General features: G+C 39.9%; 3 protein-coding genes across 3 annotated transcripts in view; 1 reads left to right on the forward strand and 2 right to left on the reverse strand.

The window, feature by feature from the left end:
• rb1 (retinoblastoma 1) overlaps nt 1-19,360 on the forward strand; it is a 22,000-nt gene extending 2,640 nt beyond the window's left edge. The window contains exons 4-27 of the mRNA XM_004563865.5: nt 1,505-1,639; nt 1,739-1,777; nt 1,925-1,974; nt 2,217-2,327; nt 2,485-2,630; nt 2,712-2,789; nt 3,378-3,487; nt 3,580-3,657; nt 3,961-4,048; nt 4,141-4,257; nt 4,347-4,403; nt 4,692-4,723; nt 4,869-4,945; nt 5,096-5,316; nt 12,250-12,365; nt 12,677-12,819; nt 13,161-13,306; nt 13,423-13,527; nt 13,637-13,750; nt 13,875-14,023; nt 14,160-14,190; nt 14,426-14,568; nt 16,850-16,896; nt 17,213-19,360. Coding sequence (XP_004563922.1) covers nt 1,505-1,639; nt 1,739-1,777; nt 1,925-1,974; nt 2,217-2,327; nt 2,485-2,630; nt 2,712-2,789; nt 3,378-3,487; nt 3,580-3,657; nt 3,961-4,048; nt 4,141-4,257; nt 4,347-4,403; nt 4,692-4,723; nt 4,869-4,945; nt 5,096-5,316; nt 12,250-12,365; nt 12,677-12,819; nt 13,161-13,306; nt 13,423-13,527; nt 13,637-13,750; nt 13,875-14,023; nt 14,160-14,190; nt 14,426-14,568; nt 16,850-16,896; nt 17,213-17,283 — 2,404 coding nt within the window. The 3' untranslated portion in view covers nt 17,284-19,360. The remainder of the gene's footprint in view (nt 1-1,504; nt 1,640-1,738; nt 1,778-1,924; nt 1,975-2,216; nt 2,328-2,484; nt 2,631-2,711; nt 2,790-3,377; nt 3,488-3,579; nt 3,658-3,960; nt 4,049-4,140; nt 4,258-4,346; nt 4,404-4,691; nt 4,724-4,868; nt 4,946-5,095; nt 5,317-12,249; nt 12,366-12,676; nt 12,820-13,160; nt 13,307-13,422; nt 13,528-13,636; nt 13,751-13,874; nt 14,024-14,159; nt 14,191-14,425; nt 14,569-16,849; nt 16,897-17,212) is intronic.
• Nucleotides 5,451-8,285, reverse strand: LOC143420789 (lysophosphatidic acid receptor 6). The gene has a single exon (XM_076889064.1). The coding sequence runs from the start codon at nt 6,826-6,828 to the stop codon at nt 5,836-5,838; it is 993 nt and encodes a 330-aa protein (XP_076745179.1). The 5' UTR covers nt 6,829-8,285; the 3' UTR covers nt 5,451-5,835.
• Nucleotides 9,114-11,043, reverse strand: lpar6b (lysophosphatidic acid receptor 6b). Its single transcript, XM_004563864.5, has one exon. The coding sequence runs from the start codon at nt 10,616-10,618 to the stop codon at nt 9,545-9,547; it is 1,074 nt and encodes a 357-aa protein (XP_004563921.1). The 5' UTR covers nt 10,619-11,043; the 3' UTR covers nt 9,114-9,544.
• Nucleotides 19,361-19,991: the final 631 nt, after the last annotated feature.

A 19,991-nucleotide genomic window follows, 5' to 3' on the forward strand; every position in this document is an offset into this window, starting at 1 on the left:
CAGAAATACAACTCAATACTTTGTAACATAACCTTTGTTGGCAATAACAGAGGTCAAACGTTTACTATAGGTCTTTACCAGGTTTGCACACACAGTAGCTGGTATTTTGGCCCATTCCTCCATGCAGATCTTCTCGAGAGCAGTGATGTTTTGGGGCTGTCGCCGAGCAACACGGACTTTCAACTCCCGCCACAGATTTTCTATGGGGTTGAGGTCTGGAGACTGGCTAGGCCACTCCAGGACTTTCAAATGCTTCTTACGGAGCCACTCCTTTGTTGCCCGGGCGGTGTGTTTTGGATCATTGTCATGTTGGAAGACCCAGCCTCGTTTCATCTTCAAAGTTCTCACTGATGGAAGGAGGTTTTGGCTCAAAATCTCACGATACATGGCCCCATTCATTCTGTCCTTAACACGGATCAGTCGTCCTGTCCCCTTGGCAGAAAAACAGCCCCATAGCATGATGTTTCCACCCCCATGCTTCACAGTAGGTATGGTGTTCTTGGGATGCAACTCAGTATTCTTCTTCCTCCAAACACGATGAGTTGAGTTTATACCAAAAAGTTCTACTTTGGTTTCATCTGACCACATGACATTCTCCAAATCCTCTGCTGTATCATCCATGTGCTCTCTGGCAAACTTCAGACGGGCCTGGACATGCACTGGCTTCAGCAGCGGAACACGTCTGGCACTGCGGGATTTGATTCCCTGCCGTTGTAGTGTGTTACTGATGGTGACCTTTGTTACTTTGGTCCCAGCTCTCTGCAGGTCATTCACCAGGTCCCCCCGTGTGGTTCTGGGATCTTTGCTCACCGTTCTCATGATCATTTTGACCCCACGGGATGAGATCTTGCGTGGAGCCCCAGATCGAGGGAGATTATCAGTGGTCTTGTATGTCTTCCATTTTCTGATGATTGCTCCCACAGTAGATTTTTTCACACCAAGCTGCTTGCCTATTGTAGATTCACTCTTCCCAGTCTGGTGCAGGTCTACAATACTTTTCCTGGTGTCCTTCGAAAGCTCTTTGGTCTTGGCCATGGCGGAGTTTGGAGTCTGACTGTTTGAGGCTGTGGACAGGTGTCTTTTATACAGATGATGAGTTCAAACAGGTGCCATTCATACAGGTAACGAGTGGGGGACAGAAAAGCGTCTTACAGAAGACGTTACAGGTCTGTGAGAGCCAGAGATTTTCCTTGTTTGAGGTGACCAAATACTTATTTTCCACCCTGATTTACGAATAAATTCTTTACAAATCCTACCATGTGGATTCATGGATTTTTTTTTTTCACATTCTGTCTCTCACAGTTGAAGTGTACCTCTGGTGCAAATTACTGACCTCTGTCATCATTTTAAGTGGGGGAACTTGCACAATCGGTGGCTGACTAAATACTTTTTTGCCCCACTGTATAGGCTCCAGGTCCACTGTTCATCTCTCAGTTGGATAGTTTGTGAAACAGATTGATGGATGAAAGTTACTTCGATGCTAATTCCATCTTTTCTTTTGTAGCGTCAAACAATTTATAGATCTGGTGAGGAAGTTGGATGTGAACTTGGATACGATAAGCACCAAGGTGAACTCTGCACTGTCACGGCTGGACAAGAAGTATGATGTGATGCTGGCTCTTTACCAGAGGTTTGAGAAGTAAGTGATCATACAAATAGATTGCATTGGATTAATGTAAAAATATTTGTAGTTTAAGTGTAAATGGGAAAAAAAAAATGCAAATTTGTTCTGTTTCAGAACTTGCAAGAAAATTTTCAATCTGACGTCTGATGGGAAGTAAGTTGCAAACTTCTAAATGTGGGAAATATGTTGGTGACATTGATTATGTTATGATATTTATTGTCTTGTGTGTTAGAGGTTTTGCACTTGTTATGAAAGGTTGATGCTGCTGCGTGATTAATTATTTGGTGTATCATTTTCAAGGGAGAGGGAAACCGTGCGGACTTGCTGGACGATGTTTCTGTTGGCCAAAGGTCGGTTAAGCTTATGAATACATTAACAACAACAAGAACAAGTAGAATCAAGCTGTTAACACACGTTATGGAATTGTTTTCATGCCTCTCTGTCATCTTCTTTTCACCCTTCCTTCCTCCTTCGTGTTCAGCTGCAGATAATAGTTGAATTGGAAAATCATGGTTTAAGTTTTGTTGTTTTAAGAAGGCATCGGAATTGTTGTGACGATGCGTCTCATGTGTTGCATCTGTGCTGCGTGCAGGAAGGGCCTTACAGATGGAGGATGACCTGGTCATATCATTTCAGCTGCTTCTTTGTACGCTGGAGTTAATCATCAAGCGCTGCTCTCCAGACCTTCTGCAGCCTCTTTACAGTAAGCTTCAGTAGCATTTAATTTACACGTTCTTTGCTTTTAATGTTTTTATGACTTCAGATTGTACAATAAGTAAATGTAAAGTCAAATAATTACCATTTTTTTGTCATGAAAGTTTGGTTTAAAGCTCCTTGAGGTTTTATTTATTTATTCTCAGAATCAGCCATCAGCAAAATTCAGAGCCCTCCAACACGAACATCTCGTCGCAACCAGAGCAAAACTAAATCCCGAGTTGTGGAGCCAGAGGTTGATGTACAGCTTCTCGAAACCTTATGCAAAGAGAATGAATGCAGTGCAGAAGAGGTGTGAAGACTTTAAAAAAAAATCTCATAGTCTTACTGGACAAACACAACTCAAAATGTATTTATGTGAATTTATTTGCAGGTGAAGAATGTATACCAAACCAGTTTCATGGCTTTCTTAGAGTCGATGGATCTTTCAAGAAGCCCAGATTTTCCTCAGGTAGGACGTCATTGTCAGAACACCTGCTCCACTGTTTGGTTTTATTCTCACTAACTGCATTTGGAGTTTCCATTCATTATCTCTTCCTGCCCGCTTCTGCCGCTGTAGAGCGTTTGAACGTCTGGCAGGTGTTGGTTGCGCTATTTGCTACCTATATGTGTTTGTTTTCACGTATATCGTGTTGGGTAAATGTGCACTCAAGCAGGAGGTCCTTTGTAGTGTGTCACTATAATGCAGAGACAGGATGCTACTGTTTGCTGACAGTGGTACACTCCTCTAAACGACTATAGTGAACACGGTGACGGGCAGATGGTGTGCATTTTTGCTTAGGTGTCTTAAATAAATAATGTACAAATGTCACCATGATAGGCTGTCATCAAAAGGCCTGGGTTACTCGGGGAAAAAACAAAGATTTCGATGAGTTTTTGGCGCTGGTTATTGCTTTGCCTGTTGTCTGGTTCAGGTGTAGAATAAGCAAAGCTTTGCCTTCTTCCAATCAGCTGTAATCTGAATCGGAAACCTTTGAGAGCTGTGTCTGTTGGCTTCTGCCTCACCGCGCGTTACTTTTTGCTGTGACTTTCAACCCAGGTGAATGATGTCGACCAACAATATGAAGAACACTACCTCAAGAGCAGAGACATTGACGGACGAATGTTTTTCAATGGAGACGAGACTGTTCTTGCACCTAAAGTCAAGATGTAATCCCTTTTTTCTTCAGCGTACAGTGTTTAGATGTTGAGTTCTTAAAATAACTTAAAGAAGATGTTCAATAATCTTTTCCTGCATTCAGATCACAAGTGGAGAGAACACCAAAGAAGAACCTGTCAGATGAAGATGGAGTACTCGTCCCTCCTCAGACACCCATCAGGTGGGCACTTAGCAGTTCCTCACTGACTGTATCTATCATTCTTTGTCTAGCGGGAAAGGACAGAGGTCTCATGTTTGCTTCTGCAGTATTGTGGGGGGGGGGGGGTTTAAGCACTGTTTAGATACTCACCTCTCAATATGTACATTTGTGCATTTCTGTGATGATTGTTTATTTCCCTTTAAGTTGCCAGCAATTTAAATGACATCTCTAAGATGCAGATTATAACCTTACTTGATTGAAAAGGACCTTATAGTCCTTGTCTGATTTTTTTCTTTTTCTTTTTCTTTTCTAATCTCCCATCAGAGCTGCCATGACCTCCATTCAACTGCTGAGGGGTGATCTCACTTCCAGTGGGGACCAGCCATCTGCTAATTTGGTTACATATTTCAAAGTGGGTCTTTAGAAATTTGCCTCTAATTAAAAGATAAAACTGCAGATTTTCAAACATACCTTTCTCTCTCCCTCTCGCTATCCCTTCATCAGCACTGCACAGTGGATCCGACGCAGGATGTGCAGAAGCGCTTGGAGACGCTTGGACAGGTGTTCAGTCAAAGATTCGGTCAGGCGGTCGGCCCACGCTGCGTAGTGTACGGCAGGCAGGTATGGAGACGAAAAGGAGGAACAATGGCAACATGTTGTCCCTCATATTCTTTTGTTTTTATCTGAATTGAGTTGCTTTTCTCTTTCAGAGATTCACCCTCGGTGTCAGACTGTATTACAGAGTAATGGAGGAAATGCTGAAATCGGTACAGTTTTTTTTTTTTCCCTTCTTTTTTTTAAACTGGTGGGTTAAGAGAATTTTACTGTTTTGTTTTGGATGTTTACCTTTAATTTCAAATCTATCTGATAAGATTTATAGACATCAGTCACCAAATTATTATACAAGAGTTTTCTTTTTTCTTTCTTTTATCCTATTTAAACTTTTATCAATTAAAAGATAAATCCCACTCTAGGAAGAAAATATTTTTGGTAAATCTTAACGTTGAGGTCTTATTTTTTTTGGGTGTTTTTTTGTTTTTGTTTTTTTTCCGTAGGAAGAGAAGCGCCTGTCTGTGCAAAATTTCAGGTATGTTTTTTTTTCTCCACTTTTATCAGAATAGTGGGAATTATGACTCTAATCCATGTTGGTGCATTGGAATTGCATGCATGCTTTCTATTGTTTTGACACACACTTTCTTCCATGGAGCTGAGTCATTTGATTTCCTTTCCAGTAAACTCCTGAATGACTCCACATTCCACACATCGCTTTTGGCTTGTGCTTTGGAGGTAGTCATGGCAACATATGGAGGCATGTCCTATAACTTTCTTATAAATGAATAATAATATAGCTCTTTATGAAGTATTCTGTATTTTTGGTCATCTGTTATCAGTAATTAAAGTTTTACACATCTTTTACGTGTGACCAATTCTAATGTTGTTCTTTGCTCCACATGATTAGAGAGCAGTTTCAAAAATGGAGGGTACAGCCATGGAGGAGCCGACTCAGCCGAAACAGATGTGTGTTTCCCCTGGATACTAAATGTGTTCAACCTGACCGCCTTTGATTTCTATAAAGTTATCGAGAGCTTTATCAAGGCCGACCCCACGCTAAGCAAAGAGATCGTCAAACATCTGGAGACCTGCGAGAACCTCATCATGGAGAGACTTGCATGGAGGACGGTCAGTTTGATCTTTCATTGCTATTAGACTAGGATGCCAATAATATCACAGCATTTCACAGAGATTGATGTATACATGACATAGAGACGCTTTGGATATCAATCATTTAGGATTTATTGGCCCAAAAGAAGCAGATTGTTGTCACTGTTTAAGAGTCACTTAAATAATAATAATAATAATAATAACAACAATAAGAATAATAAAAGGAGATTCTACATAAATCCTGCTTTCACTACTGATCTCATTCCATGTCAGCATTTCCCAAACATACGAAGCTGCTTTGCCAAAAATAAAATGATTTCACAGTGCTTCTTTACTCTGACTGCTCCACACGTGGGGCACACACACACGGAAACTGAAAACAACAACAGATTACACTTTTAACATACACAAAGGTGGTTATGGTTTCACTATAACGGAAAAAAAAATATAGGTAACGGGATACTTTTTGCAAATTGACAAAAGTACAGTAAAGCAATCTAATGCTTTTGTTAATAAAGAGGTCTTACAGTACTTGTGTCACCGGCTACCACTGCCTCCACTACTGGGCACCTCCCTGTGCACCGGGCTGCTGGAGAAATAGTAGATGAGTGGGTTGAGGCAGCAGTTGAAACTGGCTAAGGAAAGGACCACAGGATGCATAGCCTTGGTCGCCTTGGCCAGGCCACAATGTGGCAACAGCTTCATGTGTGTGAGAGTATATCCCAGCAGGTTGATGTGATAGGGGAGAAAGCACAGGAGAAACACACCCAGCACTGAGTAAATAACCCTTAGAGTGTGCAGATGGCCGTGGCGGTTGCTGCGGCAGCGGTGTCTCATCTTGCTAAGGACACTCAGCACCCGGCAGTAGCTGTAGAGGAGTACAAGAGTGGGCAGCAGAAATGACCCCAGGGCTATGCCCAGGAATAACAGGATAAGGGTGCGATGGTGTCGTGAGGACGGATCCAGCAGACAGGCCTTGTTCTGGTGAGAAGCCGCTAACCGCAGCGCAGGCAGACACACACTGAGCCCCAGAACCAGGCACCAGATCCCTCCGCTCACCACCCGTGCGGCACGCAACCTGCGCAGTGTCGATGCCAGGGGGTGCACTACAGCAAAGTAACGGTCCACAGCAATGCACACCAGGAAGAAGATGCCCCCATACAGGCTGATGTATTTGAGAGTGAATGTGATCTGGCAGTAAGCTGGCCCAAGAGTCCAACTGGGGCTGTCCTCTGTCTTGGAGGACAAGGCTTGAGCCTTTTGGTGGTAGTAGTAGATTCTCAAAGGTAGAGAGATGACAAAAAACAAGTCAGTCGTCGATAGACTGGCCATGTAAATGGCTGTGCTGTTCATGGTACAGGGAGACAGACACAGTCTGCGCAGAACCAGGCTGTTGGTGGCCACCCCCAGCAGGAAGATGACACTGTAGGATACTTTGTAGAAGGTGAAGCGGTAGCTTATATCGACAGTACAGTTAGACAAAAGTGAGACCGGCTTGGCTGTCAAATCAGTCATATTCCACTGCTCCATGTCTCAAAATGATTTGACCACTTCCAGCACGTCAAATTGTTATGGTCTTATATCTGGAGGAGGGTTTGATCGGTTGAAGAGGGCATATGTGACGAAAGATCTGCTGGAGCAGTTAAACGTGTAGTAAGTTAAAACTTAATCAAACAAAACAATTTTTTTTTTAAATTGAAATGCAAATTTGCTGAGATGACACGAATACACATCCGTATATATTCCGCTGTATGTTATATAGAAAACAAATTGATTTTGCCAATAAATTTTTACCAGCAGCTTCCTGCTTGTAAAGAAACAAAGCAAACATTTGGTGTCATTACATGCATAAAGCCAACCGAAAAAGCACTTAACTGATGTATTTCATTACATTGACAGATTAAATACACATTTACCAGAGCCCATAAAATCAATCTTTTTTTTTTTTTAATTGAGATTTTATAATTGAACTAAGTTTGCACTGCATAGGCAATCAGGAGAGCATTTTTCCGGTTGTAAAGGCAGAGTCTGATTATAGCTTTTTACAATTGTTTGTTGTGTGTGATCATGATTAAAGTTTATCTTTTTTTTCTTGCCAGCTCATCTATAATGTAGGTCATTAAAGAACCGATTCAGTCACAAAATGAGCATCAATAGAAGAATAAAAAATATATATATTTCTAATATCTAAAAACTAACTTTAATTCAAATTTGGAAATAACTTTTCAAAATTAAAATAGGTGACAAATTCTCTTTCTCATAGCGTTATTATTAAGACAGATGTTTTTAATTCGATGACCTGTCAGATTTAAAATAGAGGACCCCATCTTTAAATCTGTATGGATATTACAAATTTTTCTGCAAAAGTTTGAGCAATTAATATGCTTAATTTAGAGAAAAAGATTATACTTAATTTTACAGTTGCCACAACCAAAGAGAATATTTAAAGGTAGAATTTAGTCACTCACCAGTAGCAGGATGGGAGCATTGTCAGTGTGATTAAAGGTATTTTTCCAGTCAGCTGGTGTTTAACTGTGGCTAGCTTGTCAGGATGCTGCAGTTGGGAATCTGCCGCTGACTGAAGCAGTTCACACCTAGACACCAACAGATCAGGGTCTCTCTCTCTCTCTCGCCCTCTCTCTCGCCCTGTTCCTCTAATTTATAGCTGACTGATTACTTTTAATGACGTTTTTTAGAGGGATACAAGAGTTCTAATCTCTAGTTTAGCCTACAGGTTGTCAGATGTCAATTTAAATTTTTTTTCATTGACCTGAAAATTGTCAGATTAACTTTCGGGTTTTTTGTAGGCGTTCTGGTAGGATTGCATTTATATAGCGCTTTTCTAGACACTCAAAGCGTTTTACAACACCTTGTTTACAACACCTTGTTATGAACTTATGTGAGTGACTAGAGTTAATCATAAACTGTAGCTCATAAAGTAAAAGCAATAATTCACTGAAACAAGGGGCTGTAAGCAGTAATGCCACTTGCGTGTCAGTCCATGAACACATAAAAATTAAAAATCCCTGTGAGTGCATACAAAGTTTTATTATTTGTATTTGTAATATGTTCTTGTGCTGTAATGTGCAGAACTTTTCTTATGGTTTGTATAAAATTTGTTTATCTTTTTGGGAAGTTGATCAGCATACAATGATCTGACCAAATACTGCTCTACAAAAACCCCCTCTAGACTGTTTTATTACCCTTTCCCTCAAGAGGCAAGTTGTTTCTTGCCTGCTTTAGTTTTACAGCCCTTTCTCATCATTACTGGTGAGGTGATGAGTCTAACCATGTCAGTACAGACCCTGAGGCTGTCGGCAGGTATGTGCAGTGTTCAGTCTTGCATCACACAGCTTGTCACAAGCATGGAAGAAATATACACATCGTTGCTATGAAACTTATGTTTTCACACAGTGTGAGCCTGGATCCGGTCTAAATTAGTTTTTCAGGATTTCCAACAAATTTTAGGAACTTGGAAAATCTATATTGTGTGTAGGTTGAGTTTTTTACGGTTCCAGTGTTGTTGTATATGCAGAAATGATGACATTTTGACCCACTTTTCTTTTTCTAAAGACCATCAGTTTTGTTGGAACACTTTTCATTTATTACCAACACATGTAATGAAACAATTTAAAACTTTATAAATGTATTGTGCACTGAGGGGTCAACCACACACATATGACTAACCAGTCTAGATGACTTATTTAGCTGGGAACAGTGAAAGCCACATGGGGAAAAAAATTCTTCCAAGATAGGGCCAAGTATTTCACAACCTACCGCTTGATCAAACAAGTATTGAATTCAATACACAACACTTCAAAATGTTACAAAAATATTTAATTCACTTTCAGAATGGGAATCAAAGCTTTTATAGAACATGATTCTCTAAAAACTTCTTAAAAACCTCAATACACATAAAACAAATACTTGAAAACCGTACAGGGCAGTAGATGTAAAGAGTTGTAATACTGGTTCAGCACTGTCAAATTAGGGTTTTTCTTAAAGGTGAGTCTTCTCTGTAAAAGAAGTTCTTTCTTTGTGTTAGTACCTATTGTTGACTGAATCATTATCTTCCGGTCTAAAGTCTCTGTTGTGTCCGATAGGTGAGCCGGACTCCCTAGTAACCATTTTGTTTATGTTGTTTTTCTAAGGCACTCTGCTTTCACCCATGTCCTCTGATTTGAATCAAGTTTTGTCAGCCATACTCGCTTAAGTCAAATTTGTAGCTCACATTACCAGGCTGTCTTTAGACCGTGGACTCATTGTCAAATATTTTGGGTCTCAGACTTTTCAGCGTCAAACTCTTGGGCGTTGAACTTGGGCTGCTTTGCAAGCTGTCCATCTGTAGTCTTTCGAATAGCCTGGCACCATTTTGCCATGCTGAAGACTTTCGTTTAATGGAGCTTTGAATGGCCTCTGAAGTGAAGTAGTAGACAACTGGATCAAAGCAGCAGTTGGTCACCGCTATGCACAGAGCGATGGGGTAGATGGTTCTTACAACATGTTCTGCAAAGCATCCCTTTAGGATTTTGGAGCGGACCAAGGTGTAGAAGATGAGATTCACATTGTAGGGAATGAAACAGAAGCAGAAGATGAGCAAATGCACAAAGACCATCCTCAGGATTTTTGCTTTGTTGAGGTTTCCTCCGCGGCTGATGGTTTTGGGGTTCCTCAGTATCCTTAGCACCATGACAGAGCAGAACACATTCAACATCAGTGGGATAAGGAAGCCTGCAGTCTCAATAAACATCACCACCCACGAAAGCTCAGCCTTCCATTGTTTTTTTGAGTAGTTTTCAAAGCAAAACTGTGGCGTTGAGTTTACCGAACCCGAGTTAGTATTGTTCGGTGAAGTGGTGTCCAAAAAGACCCCAGTGGTTATACCTCCAGAGAGAATGATCACCCAAACTGTAAGGCAGGCCAGCTTGGCATTTTTCCTCGTACGAATTGTTTGGGACCGAAATGGATACACAATTGCTAGGAAACGATCGACACTGATGCAGGTGAGGAAGAGGATGCTGCCGTACATGTTGGTGTAGAATAGGGCCACGGAGATCTTACAGAGCGCACTTCCAAAGAGCCAGTCACGTTTGATGAAGTACACAATCCGAAAAGGCAGGCTGAGGACAAAGAGAGAGTCCGAAACCACGAGGTTCATCATATACGTCGTGGTCTCATTCCGTATCTTCAGCGTACAGCCAAAAATGTACACAGCCACCGCGTTGAAGGTAAGTCCGACTACAAACACCATGGAGAAAACCGAGGCGTAGAGATTATACTTGAAGTTGTCACTCTTGTTGCAGTCCGTGCTGTTATCCATCTTTAAACCAGAGTGTACACTTACAGTGGAAAGAGTGAAAAGGTTCTCCTTACTCACAGTTGGTGTTCGTTATGCCATGAAAAAAAGAAGGTATACAGCAGCTCCTTGATATACCATCCAAAGTCCTTTCCATCTACTTGTCCTGCTGTGGCAGCTGTCCTGTATGTGCAGCGATGGTCATTTAAGTGGAGCTTTCATTGTTTTCAGTCGTCCTCACAAAACAAATGTATTAAAAGAGAAGAGTCGTGCTTTTTTTCCCCCTTTAGCTCTGTGAACACTTTAGTGGGTCTCCACTTGTCTCGTTCTTCTCTGTGTTGTTGAAGTCCCAAAGGCACGTGCTGATCGTCACTCTGCTCCTGCTGGATTGTAAATCAGAAACCTCACAGCAGCCTGGATGGCAGAGCCTCTGACACAGGGAACAGAGCAGGCTGTCGAACCACTGGGAGGAGCCACCGCTGGGGCCAAAGTCCTCCCATTCAAATGTCTTTCATTTGCTTTTGCAAATAAAAAGCATTTGAATAATGGAACAATAAAATGTGTTCTGTAATTTTCACATTTCAGTAAGATAAGTTTTAGTAAGTTTTTTGTTGTGTGTGTTAGATTGTCCTTGCTGCCTGCCATAGGGGTCTTTTCATCATCTTCCCGAAACATCAAAGCATTTATCAGGAGATTTTCTTATTTGTTTAATAGCACAGTGCATGTTTTTGTCTTTCAGTGCTCTTACTAGTGTCATTTGGAGTATTTTAAATTAAAAAAAAAAAAAAATAAGAGCATGACTCATCTGTAGTTGAATGTATTATGTAGTGTTGTAATATGTTACGACCTGATAATCAGCTGTGAGGATAGATAACCACTGATAGATGTCAGCGAATGTTCTTATCCAAATGTACTTTTGAAATGTTGGTGGCGTAAGCGGGGTGTGGCAGGCATGATGCATGAATGTACCATAAGCCATACTTACAAGTCCATACTCGCAGTTACTGTGGGAGCTGCTGAGTTGTAAACCACTCCTCACTTCCCTGTATGAGCTCATATCAGTTTGCTTTTTTACTGGTGTGACGGTTGCGTGCTGAGATTCACGTGCAACCTTCACTTTCACTGTCTTTTCATCTTGATTTAGAATTGTGCATGTTAACATAGATTTAGCTTTTTTTTTTTTTTTCTTCTTTGGTATTTAGAGAAAATGTATTTTTAATTTGAAGTTATTATTTGTTTAACAAGCTTAACGAGTCAGTCAAATGCATTCAGAGTCAGACAGGATACTGTAGGGTGTGTGCTTGGGTCAACATAAAATGAGGAACAGATTTATAATACATGTATAGATTTGACTTATCAGTTGGCTGTTTTGCAAGGGACATTTCACATGTAAAATACCTCTAACATCATTTCTGCACATGTCTTCTACTTAATATACCAGGAAAAAACCCAAAAAGGAACTAATTGCCTGATCAAGACATGATCTCCAACCTAACAGGATTATTATATTACATTATTATGTGATTGCCAAATGAAATAATTTCTTTTTGCACCTTTTTAAAATTCCTGCTTGAATGAAAGGAAAATGAAAGTTGTGATGGACAGGATATAAATGGAAATGGTTAAATATAAAGTAAATGTTTGTGTCTCTGCAGGGCTCCCCACTATTTGAGCTTCTGAAACAGGAACATGAGAGCGGAGGAGCAGAGCAGGTGGAGACCCCAGCTAATTTCAGTCAACCGCTGCAGCACAACCACACCGCAGCCGACCTGTAAGTCATCCCGCGGCTTTCGATCAGTTTGTCTTTTGATTTTGAAAGAACACCAAACCCTTTTTACAAGAGTTGTGAAACTACTGACTAATCAAAACAGCACAGCCTTGATGAATACGTCATAGATGAGCAGATAAGCATCAATAATATTTTGTTAAATTCCACAGCCCCCCCCCTCTTTCTTTGATTTTTTTTTTTAGCTTTGAGGAAGAGCTTTCTTTTGTTTTACCCGTCCATTTAAGGTTCGTGGTTAGGGGAAAGTTTCATGTTTATTGACATATGAAACTGGTTCCTGTGCTCTTCCCGCACAGATATTTGTCCCCCATGCGCCCAGGCCTGCGTGTATTACCTCCTGAGTCCAGCTGTCAAACTTCCTCTCAGCCTGCCTCACAGCCAACCAGCCAACCTCCACGACCCCTGAAGTCCAACTCTCTCAGCCTCTTCTATAAAAAATGTAAGTCACTGGTAGAGTTTGCACTAGTCAAAAATAATTGATGGTGGTGGTCCTGCCTAGCAATAAAGTAATCTTTTAAAGTAGTAATGTTGTGATGGATGGAGTAAATAATGGGAAAAATAACAAGTTAATAGGAGAAAATATTAATGCAATTGTTTAAAATAACATTGTTTGATATTTTCTTTAAAGTATTGCAGATACAGTCAGGTGTCCCCACATTTTCATTAAGCAATTTTTTTTATTCTTATATTATTATTGTTACATTTTTATTAAGATAAGAGGTTCCATTCATTATTCTATCACACTAGACGCTCTAATCCTCTGGTTTTGTTTCTCTGTAGTGTACCGTTTGGCCTATACAAGGCTGAAGATGCTCTGCTCCTACCTGCTGTCCTCCCACCCTGAGTTTGAGCCCATAATATGGACTCTGTTCCAGCACACTCTGCAGCATGAGTACGAGCTGATGAGAGACCGTCACCTCGATCAGGTAAGCTGGAAATATGTCGCTCTCACTATTTGTTTCTGTCCCTCGTCTCCTGTTATTGCCCTCCTCCACTTTTCTTATTTATTTTTCTCTGCTAAATACGTTGTATGTTCCTGTAGTTGATGATGTCTGCCATGTATGCCATATGTAAAGTGAAGAGCGTTGATCTGCGCTTCAAGACCATTGTCACAGCATACAAAAACATGGCCAACACCAGCCAAGAGGTAAAACAGCCTGTTACAGTTTCCATAAAAACTCACCGAGTCGGCTGAAGTTTTGCTGATGTAATCGTGTTTCATGTAGAACTGTAACAAAACACTTTGAATGTTGCAGACCTTCAAGCACGTGTTGATCACTGAAGGCCACTACGACTCCATCATTGTCTTCTACAACCAAGTGTTTATGCAGAAGCTGAAAACAAACATCCTGCAGTATGCTTCTACCAGGGTGAGCTACATCTGCAGTAGTCATTGGTGACGGTGGGGTTTTAATGCACATATATATATATATAAAAAAAAAAAGTATTTCTACAAATTTCTCTCATTGTTTCTGCTGCTGTTTTCTTTTCTAGCCTCCGACACTCTCGCCAATCCCACAAATACCCTGCAGCCCCTACAAGTTCCCTAATTCGCCTCTGCGTGTGCCCGGTAGCAACAATGTCTACATCTCTCCATTGAAAAGCGCACGCATGTCTCCCGGTATCATGACCCCTCGATCCAAGTAAGTCCTGCATAATATTCATTGTCAAATAATTTTTGACAACGCTACTCCTGAACTAGAATGATATTATAGAATGATTTGAAATGAAGGCCTGTTTGTTTTGTACAATGCTCATTGGGGTTTTTTGCCCTTGCAGAATGCTGGTATCGATCGGCGAATCATTTGGGGTATGTTCATCTTAAGTTTGCTCTGTAGACCCAGAGAGTTGATTCTGTTCATCTGATTGCTTAGTCTGGATGTACAAAATCAACTTTCTCGTATTTTCTTACTTGGATTATCAAGCATGCATCAAAACATTTTGCTCTGTAGTGTAACAAAGGGCTGGTTTGATCTCTCAGCAGCTGCAGTGCCATTTATTTGTTTCCTCACTCACTCTTACTTCTGTTTTGTCTTCATTTGCAGCCATCAAATCGCTTCCAGAAGATCAACCAGATGGTCAACAGCAGTGATCGATCCCTAAAGAGGACTCTGGATCATGGCTCCACGCCAAAGCCTCTGAAGAGGTTACGATTTGATGTGGACGGGCAAGATGAAGCTGACGGCAGGTTGGTCACAAATGGTGCTTGTGTGCCAGATTATATTATATCATGTGGGGCAGCACAGCATTTTTGCACCATTATCCCGTCTCATATGAGACCTGATTTACTATTTTAATTGGCTGTAGTTTTCATAAGTCAAAACATCACTCTCACCAAAATCACAAGAGTGAAAAATAGCCAACCAATGGCTTCGTCTGTCTTAAAAGCCAAAGATGATTAGCTGACAGAACAGCAACTGAAATAACAGTTTACAATTACTGTGAAAGAAAGGGACTGCACATGTGTACACAAATCAGAAAAAACATTTTTTAGCTTCCTTATATGTGTGAAAAGTTTATAAAATTGCATTCAGTTGCAGCAGCCTATAATTGGTCTTTGATAGATGTCAAATCTTTAAACAGTAAACTCTGTGTGTAGATTTTAGTTTTTCAGACTACCTCTCTGTGGGCTCATTATACCAAAAGCACTACATCACAAAAGTGACATCATATATCTGCTGGTTTTCACCTCTCACTTTTTGTAACCTTGAACAGGTGCCACAGCTGATGGCGCTTGTTTAAGATGATTGTGTAATTCATTTTTAATTAATTATTTACTCTAGTCACCATTTTTGATGACTTCTCCCATACCAGTGCTGATGTGGTTTTGTCTCAGTGGCGACATCTGTTATTACGTACAGCACTGCACCGAGTACTCGTAAATGGTACAAAGCTGTAGTGACGTCACTGTTTGACCAGTGCAGCAAGTATAATGGGCAATTGTCAAATATATTGTCAAACATTGTCCAACATCGTCCCACAAGAACACACTCTTTGACCTATATTAGGGGTCTACATTGCCTTCACCAGTGCAAAACCCTGTTTTGACTTTAAAGAACGAGTGTCAGGTTTCGCTCCAGAGGCACGGTGTCAGTTTTACAACTGAAAGGTGTAGGCTCAGCATTTGTTGGAGTTTCCCCGTCAGACTTCTAAATTTTGGGAGCATGATATAGCATAAGTTTGACCACAGTGGTGAAGTGGTTAACACTGTTGCCTCATAGTGAAAATGTCCTGTGTTCAAATTCCCTTTGCTGGATGTGGCCTGTCTGTGTTTGTTTGCTTGCTTGTTCTTCCTCCCTTGAGTGAGTTCTTGCAGTACTCCAGCTTTTTCATGGGAGAAGGAATAATTGCTCATCATGTTGTGTTACTGGCACAAACCTGCTGTGCAAGTGGTTTTTGCGTGGCCTGCGAGACTTGTTCACGTCACGCACGCATTAAAACACAGACATATAGTTACATTTATTGTGTTCTTCCTTTATATCCCTGCAAATAGTCAGATGGCTAAAACTAAAAGACTAATACATATATTTCTTTTTCTTTATAAGCTGCTATACGATATGACCAAAATCTCATATCCTGATATAAAACATTTATCGTCCGATAACGATATAAATCACAAAAATGTAACATTTTCTGTAAATTCTGTGAATCTTGAGTAGCTGAAGTGTTTCCAGCTGGGCGTCGTGTATCTGGAGTCGAGTGTTTTACCAATGCATGAAACATTTTTAGACATAGGTTTTAACGGTCGCTGTTTTCTTTGCGGCGTGCTGCAGGGAAAAGCCCGTTTTAACGTTTGAGTCTAAGGTTTATTTTTTAGCACCTGACGGCTGTTTTTTGCTTCTCATCGGTAAATATCTGCATACTATTTCATGTGATTCAGTTTATTTTGAAAAGTCTCAACAGGATCTTGAGCTTTATTGTGAAAGGTTTATGTGGAAAATAAACAAGCGGACATGTGATGGTTTTACCGTCGTTGTTGTTAACGACAATGCATAAAAACAGGCGCTTGTCCGTCCTTAGTGTGGTTATATTAAATATAAGAGAAAGAGAGAACTTTAAGAAATTAATATAGCCACTACAGTAACCATCAAAACGATGAAAAAATATTGCTATAAACAGTTTATTTTGCAACACCACGAAGCAAACGATGGCGTAAAATGAAACGATAGACGTTTTTATATCGTCATCCGATATATATCGTTATATCGAACAGCCCTAAGCTGCATATTTATTATTTAAGTAATCAATTACAAGCGCTATTAGCATCACTTGATGAACACTTATTTACAGATATGCACGACAGCACATTCCAGTGTCCCCAAAGTGCCACTGCACTACTTAAAAACAACAGCTATTCATTTTGAGATCAGCTTCTACAATTAATATGTAAAATTTCTGTTTTCACTGTATGATTCTGCAGTATGAAGAATGATTTCATTAACGCTTTCTTTATTTTATCTAAATTACAGCAAATCTGGAGGAGATTCTACACTGATTCAGAAGCTTGCAGAGATGAGTAAGTATTTGTATCAATAAAAGGCTTCAGGGGCTAAACCCCCCCACCCCCCATTAAGCTAAACGTGTCTGTCAAAAACTACAGTTCCTCCAATCCCTACTTGAGGCTTTCTTCGAAAACGAGTAAATCCTTATAGACTCAATGTTAAAATGTCCCATGTACATATATAAGTAGACCGGACCATATATGTGGACTGTTGATTCCTGAAAAATCCAAATCCAGAAACCCTTTGTGCGACATCATGCTGGCTCCATCCATGTCATAGTCTGTAATTTAGCTATTTAGACTGATTTTCATCGCTTTTGTTTTCACGTAGGCTCCACTCGCAGTCGCATGCAGGAGCAAAAGATGAAGGAGGATGCTGAGTCGAGGATGGAAGAACTCTGAAATCTATTCAGCTGACCTGCACTGTTTGTCACAATGTGAACGTTATTTTCTGTTCACACCTGAAGTGAAACACACCTGTTTTTTGTACATTTAAAAGTGCTATTTTATTTTTTATTTAACTTTGAGGAGATTTTTGTGAATATAGAGGATGTTCACCTTTTTTGTTGATGCTTTATCTTAGTGTTTTTAATGAATTAGGGCTGTGTCAGTGATTTTCATTAAGTATGTTTGGTTTTAAGTATTTCAGTGCTATTAGTTCCTCTTCACTCATGTTTTAAGTAGTCTGGATAGCTTCTGACACACACTGCTGGTTTTCTCCGCCTCCAGAACTTTTCACGTCTCAAGCATAATGTCACATTCAAGTGTTAAATCATGGTTACTCTGTAAAGAGGAGTAAATATCAGCCTCAGAGAGACACCCGAATGTCTTTTAATGTAGTGTTTTTACTGTTAAAGTAATAATTTCAGTTGGCAGCGCACATAATGTCTTCTTAAGTTGGTGACATAAAATGAGTAGGAAAATTGAATTTGTTTTAAAAACATGTTGAGTTGCATAAAAATGTCTGACATCCTGACAAGATTTCTGCACCACTACTTCTTTATCTGAGCTACAATTATCAGACGAACACAGTCAAACTAAACAAAAACAGTCATTTTCATGTTTTCATTGAACACACCGGCTGGAAACACCAACAACCTTTACCAGATGTTTCTTGCTGCTTATGAGACAACTGTGAGAAAACTTGAACAACTCTCCCCAGCAAACCAGTTTTAATTCATCGGTGATTCTGTGATGTTGTCATTGCTTTGTATTATTTTGTTGCAAGAGTCAGACATTCCTAGTCAAGGTCAGCTGCTGTCTTGACTTCTTTAGTAAAATTTCTGGTATAAGTTTGAATTGTTACCTAAATTCTTCCAACACAGCCTCACTGCAAAAAGGCAGCTACAAGCCACGATGATCCCTCCTCCATGCTTCACAGTCTAGATTTTTTTAAACAAAATATCTTCCTTGCATTTCTTTCCTCCAGATGTAGTTGTGTGCATTTTGCCAAAAGATTTAGAACATTGAACATTTAGAACACTAATTTCGAACATTGTCCCAAAGTATCTCTTTCTTAAGAAGAGCAGACATTGTGTGGTTTGACTTATAGAAAGGGACAACCCACACTTTCAATCGCCTCAATAGTAACACCTCAGAGTAGTTTTTGCACAAGTCGGTGGTGTCTATTCTGTGTGGTCAGTGAAAGCATGAGAAGTACAGTTGTTTTTGTATGTTTAGTGAAATATCTTTTGTCTATAATTTTGACATGGCTGAAGATCATACTATGCTTTGAGTAATCTAAGGATAAAAATCCCACTAATTCAGGTGCAAGTTTTTATTTTCACTGTAGTTTCAGATGATTTCCCTTCGGTGTAATGTGTAGTTTTATGGTAACTTTTGCTTTCTTTTTGGGATGGTTAATAAATGCAAATAAAGGGGTTATTTGTTATGAGTTAAAGAACTATGTTTTCTATTTAATTTACACTCAGATTGGCTCTTGTCATTTTTGCAAATGGGGATAAGGAGAATTCTCAGAAAAGGAGGGAAAATGAAGACACTAATTTTAAAGTGAAATGTGTTTTTAATGTGCTGAAGTGTAGTACATACAGGTCACCACAGAGATCAGCCATGTGTTTTCATTCAGCATAGAGTAGCCAAAGGTGGTGTGCAGTGACCACCTGATAGAGTAAAGAGCACCACTGTGTGTACTCATAATAGACTCCCACGTCCCTGTGAAGGTACGCGAGAGGACATGTTATTGGGCAGTTTAGTTTTGCTTTGCTTTGCTTTGGATGTGGGGAAAATAAGATTTTAGTACCATTTTGGAAATGTGTAGACGTTTTTAATAAACCACAGAATATTTGTTACTTCTTGTTCAGCTTCATCTTGAAAGTCGTGTCTTAGATCTCCCCAGTGCTAACATGAAAGCTCAAATAGATTATAGTTTAGGGCATTTAGACCAAACCAGCACAGTCCCTTTTCTTCACCAAATTCTGCTGTAATTATGAACCAATAAATACTAAATCTTTGACCAAAACATATCGACCTTGTGTTTGTTCCTGTTCAACCAGAAGAACAGCAGTCTCAGTTTAGAGCTCATCTTAAAGTCTACAGAGGTAGTTTTACTCCCTCTGCTGTTCAGAATTATGTTTGCAAGAAGCTGAAGTCAGTCGGTTTCACTGTTAATCAGTTAATCAGTGTGCCAGACTAGTCAAACTCTAACTTTCTAGCACTGTACAGAAGTTTAACTACACATTTAATCCTTGAGATATCCTAATATAAGAAAAAGAAGTTCATTCTCAACAGTATGTCTCAGTCTTTTCTACGTGATAAAGAAATCCTCTTGTAGCCAATGATATAAAAGTGTTTTCTCTGTGCTGCTAACAGGATTATTAATTCTGACAATCATTTTACATCATGGATAACTACACATTAAAACTTGTTGGACCATCATTTAAACATAGCACATGCTTTCTTTTACGAGTGCGGTACCATCAGCTGCTTGGTAGACATTTTTGTAGTAAAGGAGTATAGGGATGTATTTCTGTTTCTAAAGTAAACGTAAACGAAATAACAAATTTGGACCAAAGCCATGAGCGCACACAGTGTAGCTGGAGCTATGAGTTTAGCAGCAATATACAGAGAATGTTGGCAAAATTGCAGTGATT

This window comes from Maylandia zebra, linkage group LG10 (assembly GCF_041146795.1).
Source record: "Maylandia zebra isolate NMK-2024a linkage group LG10, Mzebra_GT3a, whole genome shotgun sequence".
Taxonomy (NCBI): domain Eukaryota; kingdom Metazoa; phylum Chordata; class Actinopteri; order Cichliformes; family Cichlidae; genus Maylandia; species Maylandia zebra.